This window comes from Uloborus diversus, chromosome 1, assembly GCF_026930045.1.
Source record: "Uloborus diversus isolate 005 chromosome 1, Udiv.v.3.1, whole genome shotgun sequence".
In the NCBI taxonomy this organism is placed as follows: Eukaryota; Metazoa; Arthropoda; class Arachnida; order Araneae; family Uloboridae; genus Uloborus; species Uloborus diversus.
Genome location: NC_072731.1, coordinates 63463164 through 63480345, shown reverse-complemented (window position 1 = coordinate 63480345; position 17182 = coordinate 63463164). Strand labels below are relative to the sequence as shown.

General features: G+C 32.5%; 1 protein-coding gene across 1 annotated transcript in view; it reads left to right on the top strand.

Annotated features, from left to right (window-relative positions):
• The window catches only part of LOC129230020 (elongation factor G, mitochondrial-like), a 77584-nt gene that overhangs the window by 19664 nt on the left and 40738 nt on the right, over positions 1 to 17182 (top strand). Inside the window, exons 3-4 of the mRNA XM_054864408.1 lie at positions 10874 to 10993; positions 12737 to 13074. Of these exons, the coding sequence (XP_054720383.1) occupies positions 10874 to 10993; positions 12737 to 13074 (458 nt within the window). The remainder of the gene's footprint in view (positions 1 to 10873; positions 10994 to 12736; positions 13075 to 17182) is intronic.

Sequence of the window (17182 nt, the reverse complement as noted above, 5' to 3'; positions counted from 1 at the left end):
GATTTCAATTTAATGAAATGTAAATTTCATAATTGCAATAAAAAAATATTGATGAAGAAGTAAATAAAATTGCATGGCTCTTTTCATCAATCAAGCGATACACTGGAATATAAGACAATTGGTAAAGCTGTTCAAGAACTCAGTGAAAAAATATTGTCATGCGTTCGGTGCAGCTTCAACTTTCTTCAAATGACGATACAGTTCTTGAGAAAAACACTGGAGATTTATTTACAACTATTTACAAGAAATATCGTTAACAACTGCTAAATTAACCATAGCAATTAGGCAAATATCAATCAACACAGTAAACTCAACAGTAACACACATATTCACATCAAAATGTACAAAAAACACAACCCAAAAGGCTTCACAAAACAGAGCCAATACACTCTCAGCGCAACGGTTCAGTCAAGACTGACTTTTTAATCACGCGTCACAGCTATTTATAAACATCGAAAGAGAGCTTCTCAAATATTTCAGAAAATCCTACGCCGTTCTACCACTTTCTCATTTCTTTCCACTCAAATTTTATCATTCAGAAATGAGGGGACCGTATGCTTCAGCCGAATGTTAGGGAGTTGTATGTACATTACAAGAAGCTATTTACAGGTTACGTTACAAAGATAATTTTAGTTGCAAAATAATGGAACAAACGCCTAATTTAGATAGATTACACAAATTAATCACAAAAATAATTACTATTTACAGAATTTGTAACAATATTGCTGCTAAGTATCTGAGATTATGCCCAATCTCATGAAATCTGAGGACTTCCTAATTTATGATCAGCTTCATTAACTGAAAAAAAGAATTTACCCGATGCATTTTATCATGCAAGACTTGGGAGATCAAACAATCTGCGAGTTTTGGGATAGTTTACTAAAATTTATTCGAGGAAGCCAGTTATTAATAATCTTGCTGAAAAGAATTAATATATATTAAAAAGATTTTAATGAATAAAAAACAACCATTAAAGATCAATTTCAGTTCTTGTTGCAGGTTGTCAAAAAAAATTGCCGCGCTTATACCAATAGCAAAAAATAGTTTGGTAGGTACTTGCACAACCACATCCATAATCATTTAAATATAATTGTTGTATTGTTGCACAATTTTCAACGCACAAAATTGTAAAGGTTTAAATGAAATATTGTTGCATTGGCTTTTTTCAGCATTTTTCTTCTCATTTGCATTTATTGCGTAAAATCTACTATCAACCGAACTTACAGGATGTTGAGCTACCTTTAAAAGTTAAAATTATGAGCTGAAACTTCACAATAATTATTGTTTACATAAGTGGAATCAAATAGGAGGGTAAGACCAGTAAAAATCAGAAATTTTTAAAAAAGGGCCTTTTTTGGACCACCCTAATATGTATCTATCCGATATTTTCGATCAGCAATTTAATAGTAAATACATCCTGAAGTTACTTCTATTTACTTTTTTTATATTATTATTATATTTATAGAGGAGAGAAAAAAGTAAAATTTGCTAAGCCGTGAAAGTTAGGATATTTTGTAAAAATTTTATTGTGGGGGGCCCCTTTGTTGTGGAGGCCCTGGGGCAGTAGCCCCGCCTGCCCTCCTTTAAATCCGGCCCTGAATACATTCTAAACTACTGGCTTATACATTTTTCTTTTTAGGTTTTTTTTTTTGGTTCTAACAGTCGGGTTTTTTGTTTTTATTTAATAATTTATTAGATATTAGCGTTCCTTTATTGATTAAAATATAAAAGTATGGAACGTGGCCTCAAAAATCAGGACTGATGGAAACCGTAAACTTCTCCTTAACAATTCAAAGTTGCATTCTTATGAATTATCTTAAGAGAAGTACATTTATTTGGCAATTAGTAACAAGAAAATGTGCTTTCTCAACTATTAGTGAGTATTAGAGGGACCATCTTATTCCAATACAGGATTTTCTGGGCGAACCAAACTGTATTTCAGCAAGACAAAGCACCTACTGATACATCCAACTCAACAAATCTGTAGTTCAAATACAAATACAAATGTGACGACCAGCAACAGGCACTGGGCCCAGCTAGGCTGGTCCTAGTCAATTAATTAGTCCCCAATGAAGATCAATGGCCCTCTTAAAGCTATCCACTCCCTTGCTCATTACCGCCTCTTCCGGTAAGCTATTCCAAGTGCCCACGACCCTGCTAAAGTTTTTCCTGATTTCCAAGTTAGCCTGAGATTTAAATAGCTTAAAACAATGACCCCTTGTCCTGCTTTCCCCGCAAAAATTTAATCCATTTACATCTTTCGTTTTGATAAATTTAAATAACTGAATCATGTCCCCTCTGACTCTCCTTTGCTCCAGGCTATACATGTTAAGCCTATTAAGTCTGGTATCATAATCTAAATCTGAGAGTCCCCTTACTAATTTAGTTACCCTTCTTTGAACCCTTTCCAATACAAAAATATCTTTCTTCAGATAAGGCGACCAAAACTGAACAGCATACTCCAAATGAGGTCTTACTAAACTAGTATATAAAGGCAGAAGAACTTTCTTAGATTTGTTTGAAATAGATCTATTGATGAACCCAAGCATTTTGTTGGCTTTGTTACTAGCAATACTGCACTGTTGACTAAACTTGAAGTCCTGATTTATAAAGACACCCAGATCCGTAACATTTTCTGCCTGATTTATGACTGAACCCTGTAAACGATAACTCATACGCTTATTTCCATGACCTAAGTGTAGCACTTGACATTTCCCTACATTAACTGCCATACCCCATTTATCTGCCCACTTAGTAATATGATCTAAATCCTCTTGCAGCTGTTTTACTTGTTCTTCATTTTCGACAATCCCCATAACTTTTACATCGTCAGCAAAACAATTCATGCTTCCAGAAATATTTTCATTGATGTCATTCATAAATATAATAAACAAAAGAGGCCCTAAAACTGATCCCTGAGGAACCCCACTTAAAACATCACTCCAATTAGAATGATTTCCTCTCACAACTACTCTTTGCTTCCTACCAGTAAGCCAATTTCTAACCCAAAGTAAAGTTTTTCCTCCTATTCCAATGTCAGCTAACTTGCTGAGAAGAGCAACATGCGGTACCTTGTCAAAAGCTTTTTGAAAATCAATATAAACAACATCCACACATTTTTTGTTATCTAAAGCTGAGGTAACCTTGTCGTAGAAATGCAATAAATTAGTAGTACAGGATTTACCTTTCCTGAAACCATACTGCAAACTAGTCAACAGACTATTAGTCTCTAAGAACATCATGATCTTAATTTTGATCAAAGTTTCGAAAATCTTACAAATCACCGAAGTCAAACTTACAGGTTTATAATTCCCAGCAATACCTTTAGACCCCTTCTTGAAGAGTGGCGTTATGTTAGCCAGCTTCCAGTCCTCTGGCACCGTCCCCGAGTTATAAGAAGCATTGAAAATATTCAAAATATCATCCGCTAATTCCTCTGCACATTCAACTAAAATTTTTGGATAAATATTATCTGGTCCCGGAGCTTTAGTTGCTTTAATCTTTTTCAAATGAAATAAAACCTCCTCCCTGGAAAATACAAAATCCTCAAGCTGTATAATAGCTTGTGTCTTGTTAGTGTCAACTGTTGAGATACAGTTATCGTTAAACACACTGGAAAAAAAGTTAAATATCAATATGAATAATATCAATATCATGGAATGGCCATTGGTTAGTCCAAATTTAAATCCAATGTTAAATGTGTGGCAACATCAAGGACATGCACTGGTAATTTCTCCGAATGGAGGTCCAAAAACAATAGTGTAGGTTATCTTTGATATGATTTTAAGGTAAGGAACATGGTTCAAGTCTAGCTCCTGGGAACTTTTTTGGAAGAAAAATTTCAAAAGTCCGATTTTAAGTCTTTGGTGATATCTGGAGAAAACCAACATGGTTATTGAAAAATATACAGATTGTCTATCTGTGCTATAATTTTTATTGGTTTTTCCAGTTATTTCTCAGTACAGGGTTATTTCTCGATCTTTGGTGATGTTTGAAAGCCTTCCGCCAAGAATTTCTCAAAATTTAAGTCTTGAAAGATGGGATTCTATATATCTCGAGTAGTGTTAGAGGAAGGAATGGTTTCAGTGACTTTCTCTGGTAGTTTTGCAAATCTGAAGTTCCAAAAGGCACAATTTTAGATGACCTTTAATGATGTTAGAAGGAGGGGGATCCGAAACATTTCCCCAGAATTAAAACGAAATTGAATTAAAAAACACAATTTTAGAGTAATGTAGATCAGATATGTTGGAGAGCTAATGCTAAAAAAAAAAAAAAATCGCCCGCTCCTTGATAAATTTCTGGATCTGCCCTTGGGCAACATCGGGCACCAAAATTATATGAAACTTGAAGTCGATATTTTTCGACACAGGAATAACTTGATGCTTACGATGGAAAACCATATCTTTGAAGTAACTAGAGATAAGAGAAACACAATTTCATATTTTCATTTGTAATTGTGTTTCTCAACTTAAAAAAAAAATCATAAATTAAAAAGTGTTTGTAATTAGAGGACCCCTATTTTCTTTTTTTTTTAATAAATTCAACGCATGGTGTTTTTAAAATTTAATCACTCTATCTTGTGTTTCACATACTGATTATCATTATACGCATATGTGATATAAATCCATCTTTTTGTATTTTTACTGTGAATTGTATTTTGTTCTTGTGTCTATATTTTTGGGACAGGGTGTAGTTTTTGTACATGCAAAAATATTTGCTTATTAGTAATTAAAACTATCTTCTAAATGTGTTCTAAGTTTTATTAAAAGATGTTTTTAACTAAAAATTAACAATATTAATTTATATAATTTTTCTGTTTTGTATTTCCTAATTTCTGAATTTTTTTTAACATTGTTTTCCACTGTGTTTTCAAAGAAAAAAAAAAGTGAATGAAAAACTGCTTTCGATCACTTAGTAATGTTTTAAACAGTTGCAAGACCTTTTAATTTATTTTCCTAGTTTCAGAAAAGTTTTATTCTTAATGCAATAAATATATGAATCAAACTAAACTTTCAGTCAAAATTTGTACCAAATTTGCTGCATATTACAAACAAAGCTAGTATCTGTTTCTCTAAGTATGATAACTCTTTTTTGTTACACCAAAATTTGTTAATTTTTTAAATATTAGTCAATATATGGTCAGTATTTAGTCAGTATTGGTCAGTATTTTAAAACTTTTGGTTGAAATAAATTTGGCTTGATTATTAACACTCCAAAATGCAGTTTATTATATGTAATCTGAAATCTTTTTGAATTTGGATTTTAAAATAGGGGAAAATTTTTATCTGTTTGCATTGCCGCATTCGTGTAAAACTGAAACTCATCCATGTAAAGTAAAATAAAGGTGTCAAATATTAAAGTACGTATAATCAAAAGCGCGTAAAACAAGGATATTTTCTGTTATATGCCGAAAATGTAATTATAGGAACTTTTTAAGTTATGGAAATTTTCAAATATTGTGTCAAGCAATGTTCATTTTCATTGTTTAAAAGGGTAAAATTCTTAGCAATTCTATTTCAAAAGAGATATTTATTATGCATTAGCAATTAGGCTGTAAACGCAAAATAAAAAGCACTGACGGTCTTTTTGAGTATTTTCAGGTTTGTAATTTATTTTAATGAAAAATCTCATTTAAAATCCTTGTGTTATGATTTTTGTGTTCAAATTTCCCGCTGTGAGTTCCATTATAGATATACTAGTCGACCCATGCGGTATTCCGCACTTTGCTTCGAATTGTTTCAGAAGACATTTCGCTGTTTAAAAATTTCAAAGAAAGAACATTATGAAGAAGAACCGAAAAAAGTAAGCGCACAAGAGATGGCATGTAATTTGAAGACATCAGTAACAAAACCTTGTTAAATACAACGCTGTGATAATTAGCCGGCCTGATAAGTTTTAAAAAGAGGGGAGAATTTCTTCAAGAGATAAGAAAGATCTCGCATACTGACAGAAAAATAATCCACATAAATAATATATAAGGTAAGATATTGAAGAGAAGTGTTTTTATTTTTGAAAATTTTTACAATTTGTTATAGCAGGCTGCTTGAACCATTATGGCTTAGATGATAGACGTGTTCATCATTTAACAGCACGGTTAAAATACAAAATAATTAGAACTAAGTTCTTATTTAAGCGTAGATTTTCGAATGTAGTAAAAATGTGATAAGCTATTTGTTTTTTTTTGCAAAAAGAAGAAAAAATATATACTTTACCCTTCAAATTGAGCTAGTAATTTTTTTATTTGTACAAAGAGTCAAAAACTCATTAGAAGAATCTATATTTCAATATACGATTTATTATTTTTTCTGAAAAACAATTTCATTGTAGTCTGAAATCTTAAACCTGATACTTATATTTTCGCTTACATAATGCTTTAAATTTCTTACCGGAGCCAAAGCTTTTTTTAAAAAAAAAGCCTTGCAATTAAGAATCAATTCAGCTCCATGTTGAATCAAGTTTTCACAACAGCACGGAGCGTTTCCACCTCATCTATTCCCTCATGTTTGTTATTCGATGTTTTCAAGTAATGCGCGGTATTTCTCTAATTTTTTTATGCAGATTGTCCGGACGGGGGCCCGAACTTGCATTCCCCTGGTTACCAGTCGAACGCTCTGCCGATCAAGCTATTCAGCTCTGTCGGTCACCGTGCAAGTTAAAGTTATAAGTTTAAACGAATACCTCATTCTGGTTCTTTAAAAAAGTTTTTTTGACGGAAAAAAAAACAATTTTTAGACCATGGGTCTATTTTTCGTCAGTAGCCAGCACTATAAGCTTTAAAATAAGGTGTAAATCAAAGAAATCGATCAAGAATTGAGGAAGATCTCGCGTAGAAACTAAAAACAGGTTACAGAAATAATATATAAGGATTGAGTTCTATAATTTATACTTCATTAATATGCATTCAATTATTACGAGTCAACCACAACTTTCTGATTAATGTGCTTAAATAGCACCCAGAGCAGAGTGCCCACCCCCTCTAAAGAGCAAGGCGCACCTCCCCCCTCCCAAAAAAATATCTCAAAGATCCTACCCCCCAAAAGCAAGAGCCCCCCCCCCAAATGAGAAAAACACCCCTCAAAACACACACAGCCTAAAAATTTCAATGGCACAAAAAATTAAAAGAATAATAAAAAAATTTTTAATAAATTTAAAAAAAAATCATATTTTAATATTATCTGAACTCTCTTTCTGGTTTACGTTTTCACTTTCTTAAAAGTATGGTTGGATTAACATATGTTTTTCTAACAAATAATAATAAGTTTGAAAAAGGATTTCTAATATTAATCTAATGTTTATCCTTTATATTTCATTTGATCAATTGTTAAACTGTCATCTCTGTCTACCATTAATCATCTCAGGGCCCAATTTCCCAATAGGCTGAGTAGGCAGCTGCCCAGGGCAGCAAAGTTTTCAGGGGAGGCAAATTTTGCTTTAATCACACATTTTTTTAACGAATTTTTTATTCTTGAAGGCAAAATATTAGCATTCTTTCATTTTTCTCTGACACAATTTTTTCTTGTAATTTAATAATGATTACTTTAACAAATCTTATAAAAATCAAATGTGTTCTTCAATAATGGTAATTGATCAGCGTAGAATAGTAAGTGAAGACGAAAAGAGGGTGTCGATTTCAGAGTCGTTGTGTTTATCCAGAAGTCGCAACAAGATTGGAGTTTGACTAAGATAATAATAGCACTAATTACAGAGCAAATATTAGTGATGTATTTTATAATAAAAGGCAAAACAAAAATTAATTATATTTTACATGATATATAATGTTTTAAGAATGTAAAATTTAGTTTTAAAAATTTAAAATGTAAAATATGAAGCTCTATTCAAGAAATACAAATGTGACGACCAGCAACAGGCTCTGGGCCCAGCTAGGCTGGTCCCAGTCAATTAATTAGTCCCCAATGAAGATCAATGGCCCTCTTAAAGCTTTCCACTCCCTTGCTCATTACCGCCTCTTCCGGTAAGCTATTCCAAGTGCCCACGACCCTGCTAAAGTAGTAGTTTTTCCTGATTTCCAAGTTAGCCTGAGATTTAAATAGCTTAAAACAATGACCCCTTGTCCTGCTTTCCCCGCAAAAATTTAATCCATTTACATCTTTCATTTTGATAAATTTAAATAACTGAATCATGTCCCCTCTGACTCTCCTTTGCTCCAGGCTATACATGTTAAGCCTATTAAGTCTGGTATCATAATCTAAATCTGAGAGTCCCCTTACTAATTTAGTTATCCTTCTTTGAACCCTTTCCAATACAAAAATATCTTTCTTCAGATAAGGCGACCAAAACTGAACAGCATACTCCAAATGAGGTCTTACTAAACTCCTATATAAAGGCAGAAGAACTTTCTTAGATTTGTTTGAAATAGATCTATTGATGAACCCAAGCATTTTGTTGGCTTTGTTACTAGCAATACTGCACTGTTGACTAAACTTGAAGTCCTGATTTATAAACATACCCAGATCCATAACATTTTCTGTCTGATTTATGACTGAACCCTGTAAACGATATCTCATGCGCTTATTTCCATGACAAAGTGTAGCACTTGAAATTTCCCTACATTAACTGCCATACCCCATTTATCTGCCCACTTAGTAATATGATCTAAATCCTCTTGCAGCTGTTTTACTTGTTCTTCATTTTCGACAATCCCCATAACTTTTACATCATCAGCAAAACAATTCATGCTTCCAGAAATATTTTCATTGATGTCATTCATAAATATAATAAACAAAAGAGGCCCTAAAACTGATCCCTGAGGAACCCCACTTAAAACATGACTCCAATTAGAATGATTTCCTCTCACAACTACTCTTTGCTTCCTACCAGTAAGCCAATTTCTAACCCAAAATAAAGTTTTTCCTCCTATTCCAATGTCAGCTAACTTGCTGAGAAGAGCAACATGTGGTACCTTGTCAAAAGCTTTTTGAAAATCAATATAAACAACATCCGCACATTTTTTTGTTATCTAAAGCTGAGGTAACCTTGTCGTAGAAATGCAATAAGTTAGTAGTACAGGATTTACCTTTCCTGAAACCATACTGCAAACTAGTCAACAGACCATTAGTCTCTAAGAACTTCATGATCTTAATTTTGATCAAAGTTTCGAAAATCTTACAAATCACCGAAGTCAAACTTACAGGTCTATAATTCCCAGCAATACCTTTAGACCCCTTCTTGAAGAGTGGCGTAATGTTAGCCAGCTTCTAGTCCTCTGGCACCGTCCCTGAGTTATAAGAAGCATTGAAAATATTCAAAATAACATCCACTAATTCCTCTGCACATTCAACTAAAATTTTTGGATAAATATTATCTGGTCCCGGAGCTTTAGTTGCTTTAATCTTTTTCAAATGAAATAAAACCTCCTCCCTGGAAAATACAAAATCCTCAAGCTGTATAATAGCTTGTGTCTTGTTAGTGTCAACTGTTGAGATACAGTTATCGTTAAACACACTGGAAAAAAAGTTATTTAGAACATTTGCAACATCCCTTCGTTTTGGATTAAATTTCCATACTCATCAACCAAAGGCCCAATTTGACTGTTTCGAGCTTTCCCAGAATTAGCGTAAGCAAAAAACCTCTTAGGGTTCCCATCAATGTCATCTGCCAGCCTTTGCTCCAATTCCCTTTTCTGAATCCGTACCAAATACTTAAAATTTCGCCTTGCCTTACCATACTGGAGCCTCTTCGCACTCTGACCAGTTTCTTTAAACTTACAAAAAGTGGCTTGCTTATAATTAAGAGCTTCTTTAGTCTCCCTGGAGAACCACATGGGCTAAATTTTGGTACTAACACCTTTTGTCCTAAATGGAACATAGTCCCCAACCGTTTTAGCAAGTTTATCATTAAATTCCGTCCACTGCTGAGCTACGTTGCTATTTTCCAATCCTGACGAAAAAACCTCTTTCAAGCTCTGCCTAAGTGCAACAAAATCAGTGTTTCTGAAATTGGGCACAAACCTAAAATTATCATCTTTGCACACTTCAAATTTAACCCGGAACCTAATGCTGTTATGATCACTATCTCCAATATGCTCCCCTACACACAACCCCTGAACAAAACTACCTATGTCACAAAAAACTAGATCCAAAATCGCCTCCTCTCGAGTTCCCTGAGTTACAACTTGATCTAAGAAACAGTCACCAATTACTTTTAAAAATTCCTCTTCTTTGCCATTACCAGGATAAAAATTATTCCAATCCATACCCGGAAAATTGAAATCCCCCATTATGATGACGGATCCCTTACTGGGCATGTCACTAATAATACGGTACATCTGTTCATCTTGTCCCTGGTTTGAATTAGTGGCCTATAAATGTTTCCAAAGCATAGCTTTTTGCCCTTACTGCTCATCAACTCCAGCCAAACCATATCAATATCAGTAGGCTTATCATTTATGACCAATTCATTGCAAATAAAATTGTCTCTAACATAAAATAAAACCCCACCACCTCTTTTACCTACTCTATCCTGTCTGAACAAATTATATCCAGCAATATGTAATAAATCTGCATCAGATTCGGTAGCCCATGTCTCTGTGATTCCAATAACATCCAACTTCTCATCCATAACTATGCTATTCCCTTATAGAGGACTAACTGCATATTAGTTTTCTCATGTTACTAAAAAATTAAAAATCCTTGAGATGAAACCCTATTTTCCTTGAAAAACTTCTGGTTATTCCATTGATTGATATCAAGTGTTGATCAAGCATCTTTTAAAAGTTATCTCATATAAAATCCTTTGTGGAAAACTTTCTGGAAAAACGCTAGTGAATGAATGTGATTCCCTAATGTTTTGTAATTTTACTTTTACTGCTAAAAATGTTTTTGTTATCTTTCTTATGATTGATATTTTACTTTAGGTACACAAACCTGTTGAGAAAATACGCAACATTGGTATTTCTGCTCATATTGATTCTGGTAAAACGACACTGACAGAAAGGCTTCTGTATTACACGGGAAGAATAGAGGAAATGCATGAAGTAAATATTAAGATATTTGATGTATAAACTGATCAATGCATTGTCTTTTAAGAATTTTATGATTAGATGTTTTTAAAGGGAAACGGTAATGTTTACTCATAAATGTTTTGAATTTCTCTGAATTTGTTTTGAAAGGGGAAAGATATGATAGGTGTTGGGATTTGCTTTGTTTTGGTATGACACGATAATGCTGCAGCAATTGTGAGAAATTGGTGAAAATGAATGACACTAATGGTATCCGCCACCATGGTATGCTTATTAAGTTATGATAAGTTCCCTACAAGTTCCGTAAAAATGCAAAGAATTCAGCCGAAAAGTAAATTTGGCTATCAAATGGTCATGGGAACTATCACAGCAAGCAAACTTAGTGCATTTTAAAAGTTTAATAAATATAAGTACAGTCCGTATCAATCCAGGCAAAGGAGTTACCCTTCATAGTCTAGGAAATTTTCAGATTTAATCTATGTCAAATTTTTGAAAAAGTAAGTTAGAGGTACATTTTTGTTTTTCCCAAAAAGAATCCTGGCCGGCCAAAAACAACAACCTGGGTGCCATTACTCACTTACAGTTGTCCACAAAAATTTGAAGCAGTGTTAATTCTAGAACAAAGCATGATATTTTATCCTTTTTTTTTTAACTTGAAATATAATGATTATCTCTTTAAAACTATATGCACCATTTGGAAATATGAGTTCAATTTTTCTTGCAACAGTAAAAAATTCAATCTTTTTTCTTGTAAAAAATTCAATCAATTTTTAAGTTTTGGATTTTTTTTTAAAACTTTTTAATCAATATTATTTATATATACAGTCTCTGAAAAGGAGAGCTTCTATTTTTGTGTTTTAACAAGTTTTAAAATTAATTTGAAAATATGATTGCTCTTCAATCACTGTATGATATGTAAATGTAGACTTGAAAAATCAAAATTTTAGTTAGTAACAAGTGACCAGCAGGGCAGGACTAACTCAAAGGGAGGTCCTATTCCCATAATAGTTTGGAGGATCCTGAAGAGTGGAATACAGTGGTTGATTTACACGTTTATGACCAGTTTGAATGCATTTTTGGGGTCATTTGTGTCTATCACACCCTGTATATTGAATTATCCTTTCCGACCGTGTGGGAAATTCTTTTTTTTTGCCTTAAGCCTCTTTAACCCCAAGTTAGCAAAAGAAGCGGGGGGGGGGGGGGGAGGGGGGGCTCAAGCCCCCAAAGCCAACCTGGCTTTGGACAACCTTGACAAAAGCTGAACCTTGGTTATATACCTGTGTTCAAGTATGATCTATTACTATTAAAAAAATTTCTTTTACACCATCATTTCATTATTGGCAAACATCTAAAATGAGAATAAAGCATGACTCACAAAATGTCTATTGGTGTTTTATATATATATTTTTTTTTGTTAAGTTTAGTTACATTCTTTGTGTGTTTATTTCATTCAATATCATAACTAGTGCATCCATTAAAAGACGAAAATGCTTTTGAGTGATGCTAAAGGGCTTTGAGTTTTTACATTTTTTTCTGAGAGCATCGGTCATTTTTTAAGTGAATACTAAAAGTAATTATTGTGCTATTTCTAATGCTCTTCCTGGAATATTCATTTTTATGGTGCTTGACCAAATAGTTCTTTTAAACGCTTTCTAAGTAGAGGATGGGTTGCAATTAGCATGCAATATTTTTTAATGATATTAAATAATTTCTGATGTTTTTTTTTTTTTTTTTTTTGACCTATTTATATTTTTCTAGGTTAGAGGAAAAGATAAAGTTGGGGCAAAAATGGATTCCATGGAACTTGAGAGACAAAGAGGTATAACTATAAAATCTGCTGCAACTTATGTCACATGGAAGGGAGTAAACATAAACATAATAGACACCCCTGGCCATGTGGATTTTACTGTTGAAGTGGAACGTGCCTTAAGAGTATTGGATGGTGCTGTTCTTGTTTTATGTAGTGTCGGAGGTGTTCAATCTCAAACTATGACAGTTGTTCGACAAATGAAGCGATATGATGTTCCATGCATTGCTTTTATCAACAAACTCGATCGTATGGGGGCTGATCCTAGTAGAGTTCTCAATCAGATGAGGTAAGATTAAGTTCTAAGAATTTCACTTAAGTATTAGAAAATATCTTAACTAAATCTTGAGTTAGCTCTTAGCTCCTAGGTTTACTAGGTACAACTTCAAGAGCTAATGATTCAAATCAAGATTTAAAAATAACCATTCTATTTCTTTTCTTTTCTTTCTTTTAAAGTTTTTTGGCAACAGTAGTAAAATTTTCAAAAGAATGAGAAAATGTTTAAAAGTAATTGCTAAATTGAGATTGTGTTCATATTAAAATTTTAGTTGCTATTTTATATTGTTTAAGGACATGATATTCAATTTTAATAAGCTAACATTATTCGAACATAATCCATCGCAAGCATGTTTTATTTACACTTGAAAGTGGATAAATATAAGGCTTTTACTTGTATATATGCAATTTATTTTATTTGGGAGACAAATTACTTGTGAAAGTATGATTGGTGCATGAATAAAATATGTTATAAACCAAGTTTGTGCCGTAACTGAGCATAGTAGATAAATCCCTTCAATGCATTTTGTAGCATTATCCTCTGAATTGTCTCTTGCTGGTGTTTTTGTACATTCTCTTTGCTGCTGACGAATTCTTGCAATTGACGGTATATACACATGATTCTTTATTCATTTCTCAAAATGGAAAAAAATACATATTTTGATAACTTGGCAGTTTTTTCAACGTTATGTTCTTCTTAAAGGAGTGGCGCCATCTTCTGAGTGTTGAGATTAACAAGAATTCATTAAAAAATTAACTACGTAAGATGTCTGACAAGTGCGAAATTTGTGTTTCTGAGATTTTTGATAAAAGTGAGGTGTTTTGTTGCAGTAAATGTAAAAATTTATTTCACCGAAATGTATAAATATTAGGGAAGAAAATTATAGAAAAATCAGTAAAATTAAGGAATTCATGGAAAGAAACAAGAAGATAAAAAAAAGCTAATAAATTAAAAAAACAATGGATCGCACAAGAGTTAGTAAATATGATCAATAAAAAAGAAAAATTATATAAAAAAACAAAACAATTTCCTTATAATAAGGAATATAAAAATAATTATAAATAATACAATAAACAATTGAAAAAGGTGATTAAAAAAGAAAAAGAGGATTTTTTTCATAAAAAATTTGTCCATGCTGAAAAGATGGAAGAAAACAATGGAATATTATTAAAGATATTACAGGGGTTAAGAATAAGAATTCCATCGATGTAGATAATAGCAATGAACTAGTTGAAAAATTTAATGACTTTTTTTTATAAATTGTTGTGTGGAAATAAACGGCGATAAAGCATCAAACTATGATAATAACATAACACACCAAACAAATTCTATTTATATTTACCCAATGGAAATAAGTAAGGTTAAAAATATTATTGATAATATGCAAAATGACAAAACACCGGGACATGACGGAATTACAAGTAATGCACTTAAGATAATTGCTAATTATCATATAGAAATTGTGAAAAAAATCATCAATATTAGTCTACAAAGAGGCGAGTTCATAGAAGATCTAAAAAAAAGCAATAATTACACCGATACCCAAATCAGGTGCTAAAGATGACTGTAATGATTTCAAACCTATCTCAGTTCTACCAATATTCTCAAAATTATTAGAAAAATATGATTTTTTCCATAACGCACAATACGGATTTAGGCAAAACAGAAATACTGAAAAAGCTGTATTAAAATTAGCATTTATGCGAACAATAACGAAAACTGTGAAACTTCAGCAGTATTCTTGGATTTATGCAAAGCATTTGACAGTGTAAGCATCAAGATTTTGATAAAAAAGTTATACAATGTTGGAATAAGAGGAATACCTTACAAATGGATGTTATCCTATCTCACGGACAGAAAACAAGCAATAAAACTAAATAACTGTCATGGGCGGATTTATGGGGGGGGGGCAGAGGGGGGCAATGCCCCCCCTAGTTTTGGGAGGACTTTATGTAGTAACAACACATCTTCCAAATGTTTAAAAAAAAAATTATTTTTTCTTTTTTGAATCGTTCAGAGGGGCATGGGTGGATTTAGAGGGGGGCATAGGGGCATTGCCCCCCAGTTTTGGGAGAACTTTATATAGTAACAACACATCTTCCAAAATCTTAAAACAAAAAAATCATGACTTTTTCTTTTTTTGAATAGTTCAATGAAAATGAAGAGAAAAGCGAATGTCCTTTTTCTGATAAGAGAAAAGGGGGGGGGGGGTGGAACAAACATTAAATAAAAATAGTACAGCTGTCGCTGGGGTACTGAAAATGTGTCAAATTCACTATTTTGAACTGAAAAACCTTTTGGGCAAGTATATGAATGAAAATATAGGCTAAAAGAGCTATACATTAAGCTGCAACACTTATAATAATTGACGATTATTTTAACAAATTAGAACCTAAAGCAAAGGGGGAAAAACTCCCCCCCCCCATTAGCCCTAACAGAACGATCTACTCGTTATGATTTGTGTCCACATTTCAAGCATATTTATGCATAATATTTATGTTCTTAGTTGATTAATTGGCCGTTTGAGAAAGTCTAAAAAACAAAAAAGTTTTTTCCTCTTAAAAAGAGAGAGAGAAAATAAATGTTACCGCAAACTGAATAAATTTTAGTTACCTGAGTGTTCTGATTAAATGAATCTTTTTACTTAGAGGGAGAGTACAATTTTACTGAGTACAATTTTACTTACTTTATAAATACTGTTTAAAAAGTAAGGTAAGTCATAATCATCTAAGTCTAATTGATTCAGACCTTGTCATTATTGAAATCTAAATAATTGAGTCATCAAAAGTTTTGGAAAAACTTTACTGAAATTTTATAAAAGTCTATAAAAACCTAACAAAGATTAGTAAAATCGTAAAAATCTTTCAACCGTAAAAACTGACGAATTTTCGTAAAAATTACAAACAGGGCCGAATTTGCCTATAAGGTAAACAACCTATTGCTTAGGGCCCCTGCTTTGAAGTGGGTCCCTAACTCCCCCCAAAAAAATTCATGATTTGTTCCTTAAAAAATGGAAATTGCTTGAAAAATTTAATTTCATTTTTAAGTGCTTGAAAACCTTGAACATTTGGAAAAGTGTGGCTATAAACCTTAAATTTTAAAATTTCGAACAAATGGTAGAGGGGAAGGAATGCCGAAATGTGTCAAACTCAGCTCCTTGCCACATCCTGTATCAAAAATGTAAAAATCATGGTTCTCACGTTTGTAACATTATTTGAAATAAATTTTTGTGACTCGCATGTTTCATATCTTGCTATTTATTCAATCCCAAATGCAAAATTTTGGAAATTCTTTTGGTGTTGCTTGCTTTTATCTAACTTATGCATATTGTCAATCTGTTTAGCACAAAAATAAAATTACACTCTACTTCTATTCCTCTTTGTTTTCTGTCCCACTTGCAACTGAATAGAAGTTGTTGTAATGAGAAATCTATAGTTTTTTTTCTTTTAATTTTAAAATAGCTATTTCTCACAAAGTTAGAAGAGGACTGTAAAAATTTACACTCAAATATTAAAATATCAGAGACTGGAGAGTACAAATGAAGTGCGTTAAATAATTTTATTTATTCTACAGTCCTTGAAAATAATTAGATAAGTCTTTGAAAATCCTAAGCAAAGTAAGCTCCAATTACTTCTACTGCATATTGTTAATCTGTTTAGCCAAGAAAAAAAATAGACACTACCTCTATTCCTTTTAGTTTTTTGCACTACTTAAAATTAAAAAAAGGTGCTGTAATGAGAAATCTATAGTTTATTTTTTCTTTCAAGCTTAAAATGGCTGTTTCTTACAAAATTTGAACAATACTGTATAATCTGGTTATCAATTTCTATGTCTGTACAATTAACCTTTATAAGGCTTCAAAATGCAAAATTTTATATCCATTTTACAAAATTTCCTCCGGGGGAGAAACCCCCGGTTCCCTAAAATTGGAGCCCCGCGTCACTCTCTTGATACCAGCTCCCTCTTTTAAGGTCAATTCAAAAAGGACAGCATGAAAACATGCATTAATGAAAACGACACACAAAAAAGTAAAGCATGGACTTATGCATCACAGGAAACAGACAAAAACATGAGCGTGGGGGGTAATAAAAATGTTGCTAAAAAAAACCCTGCCCCCCAG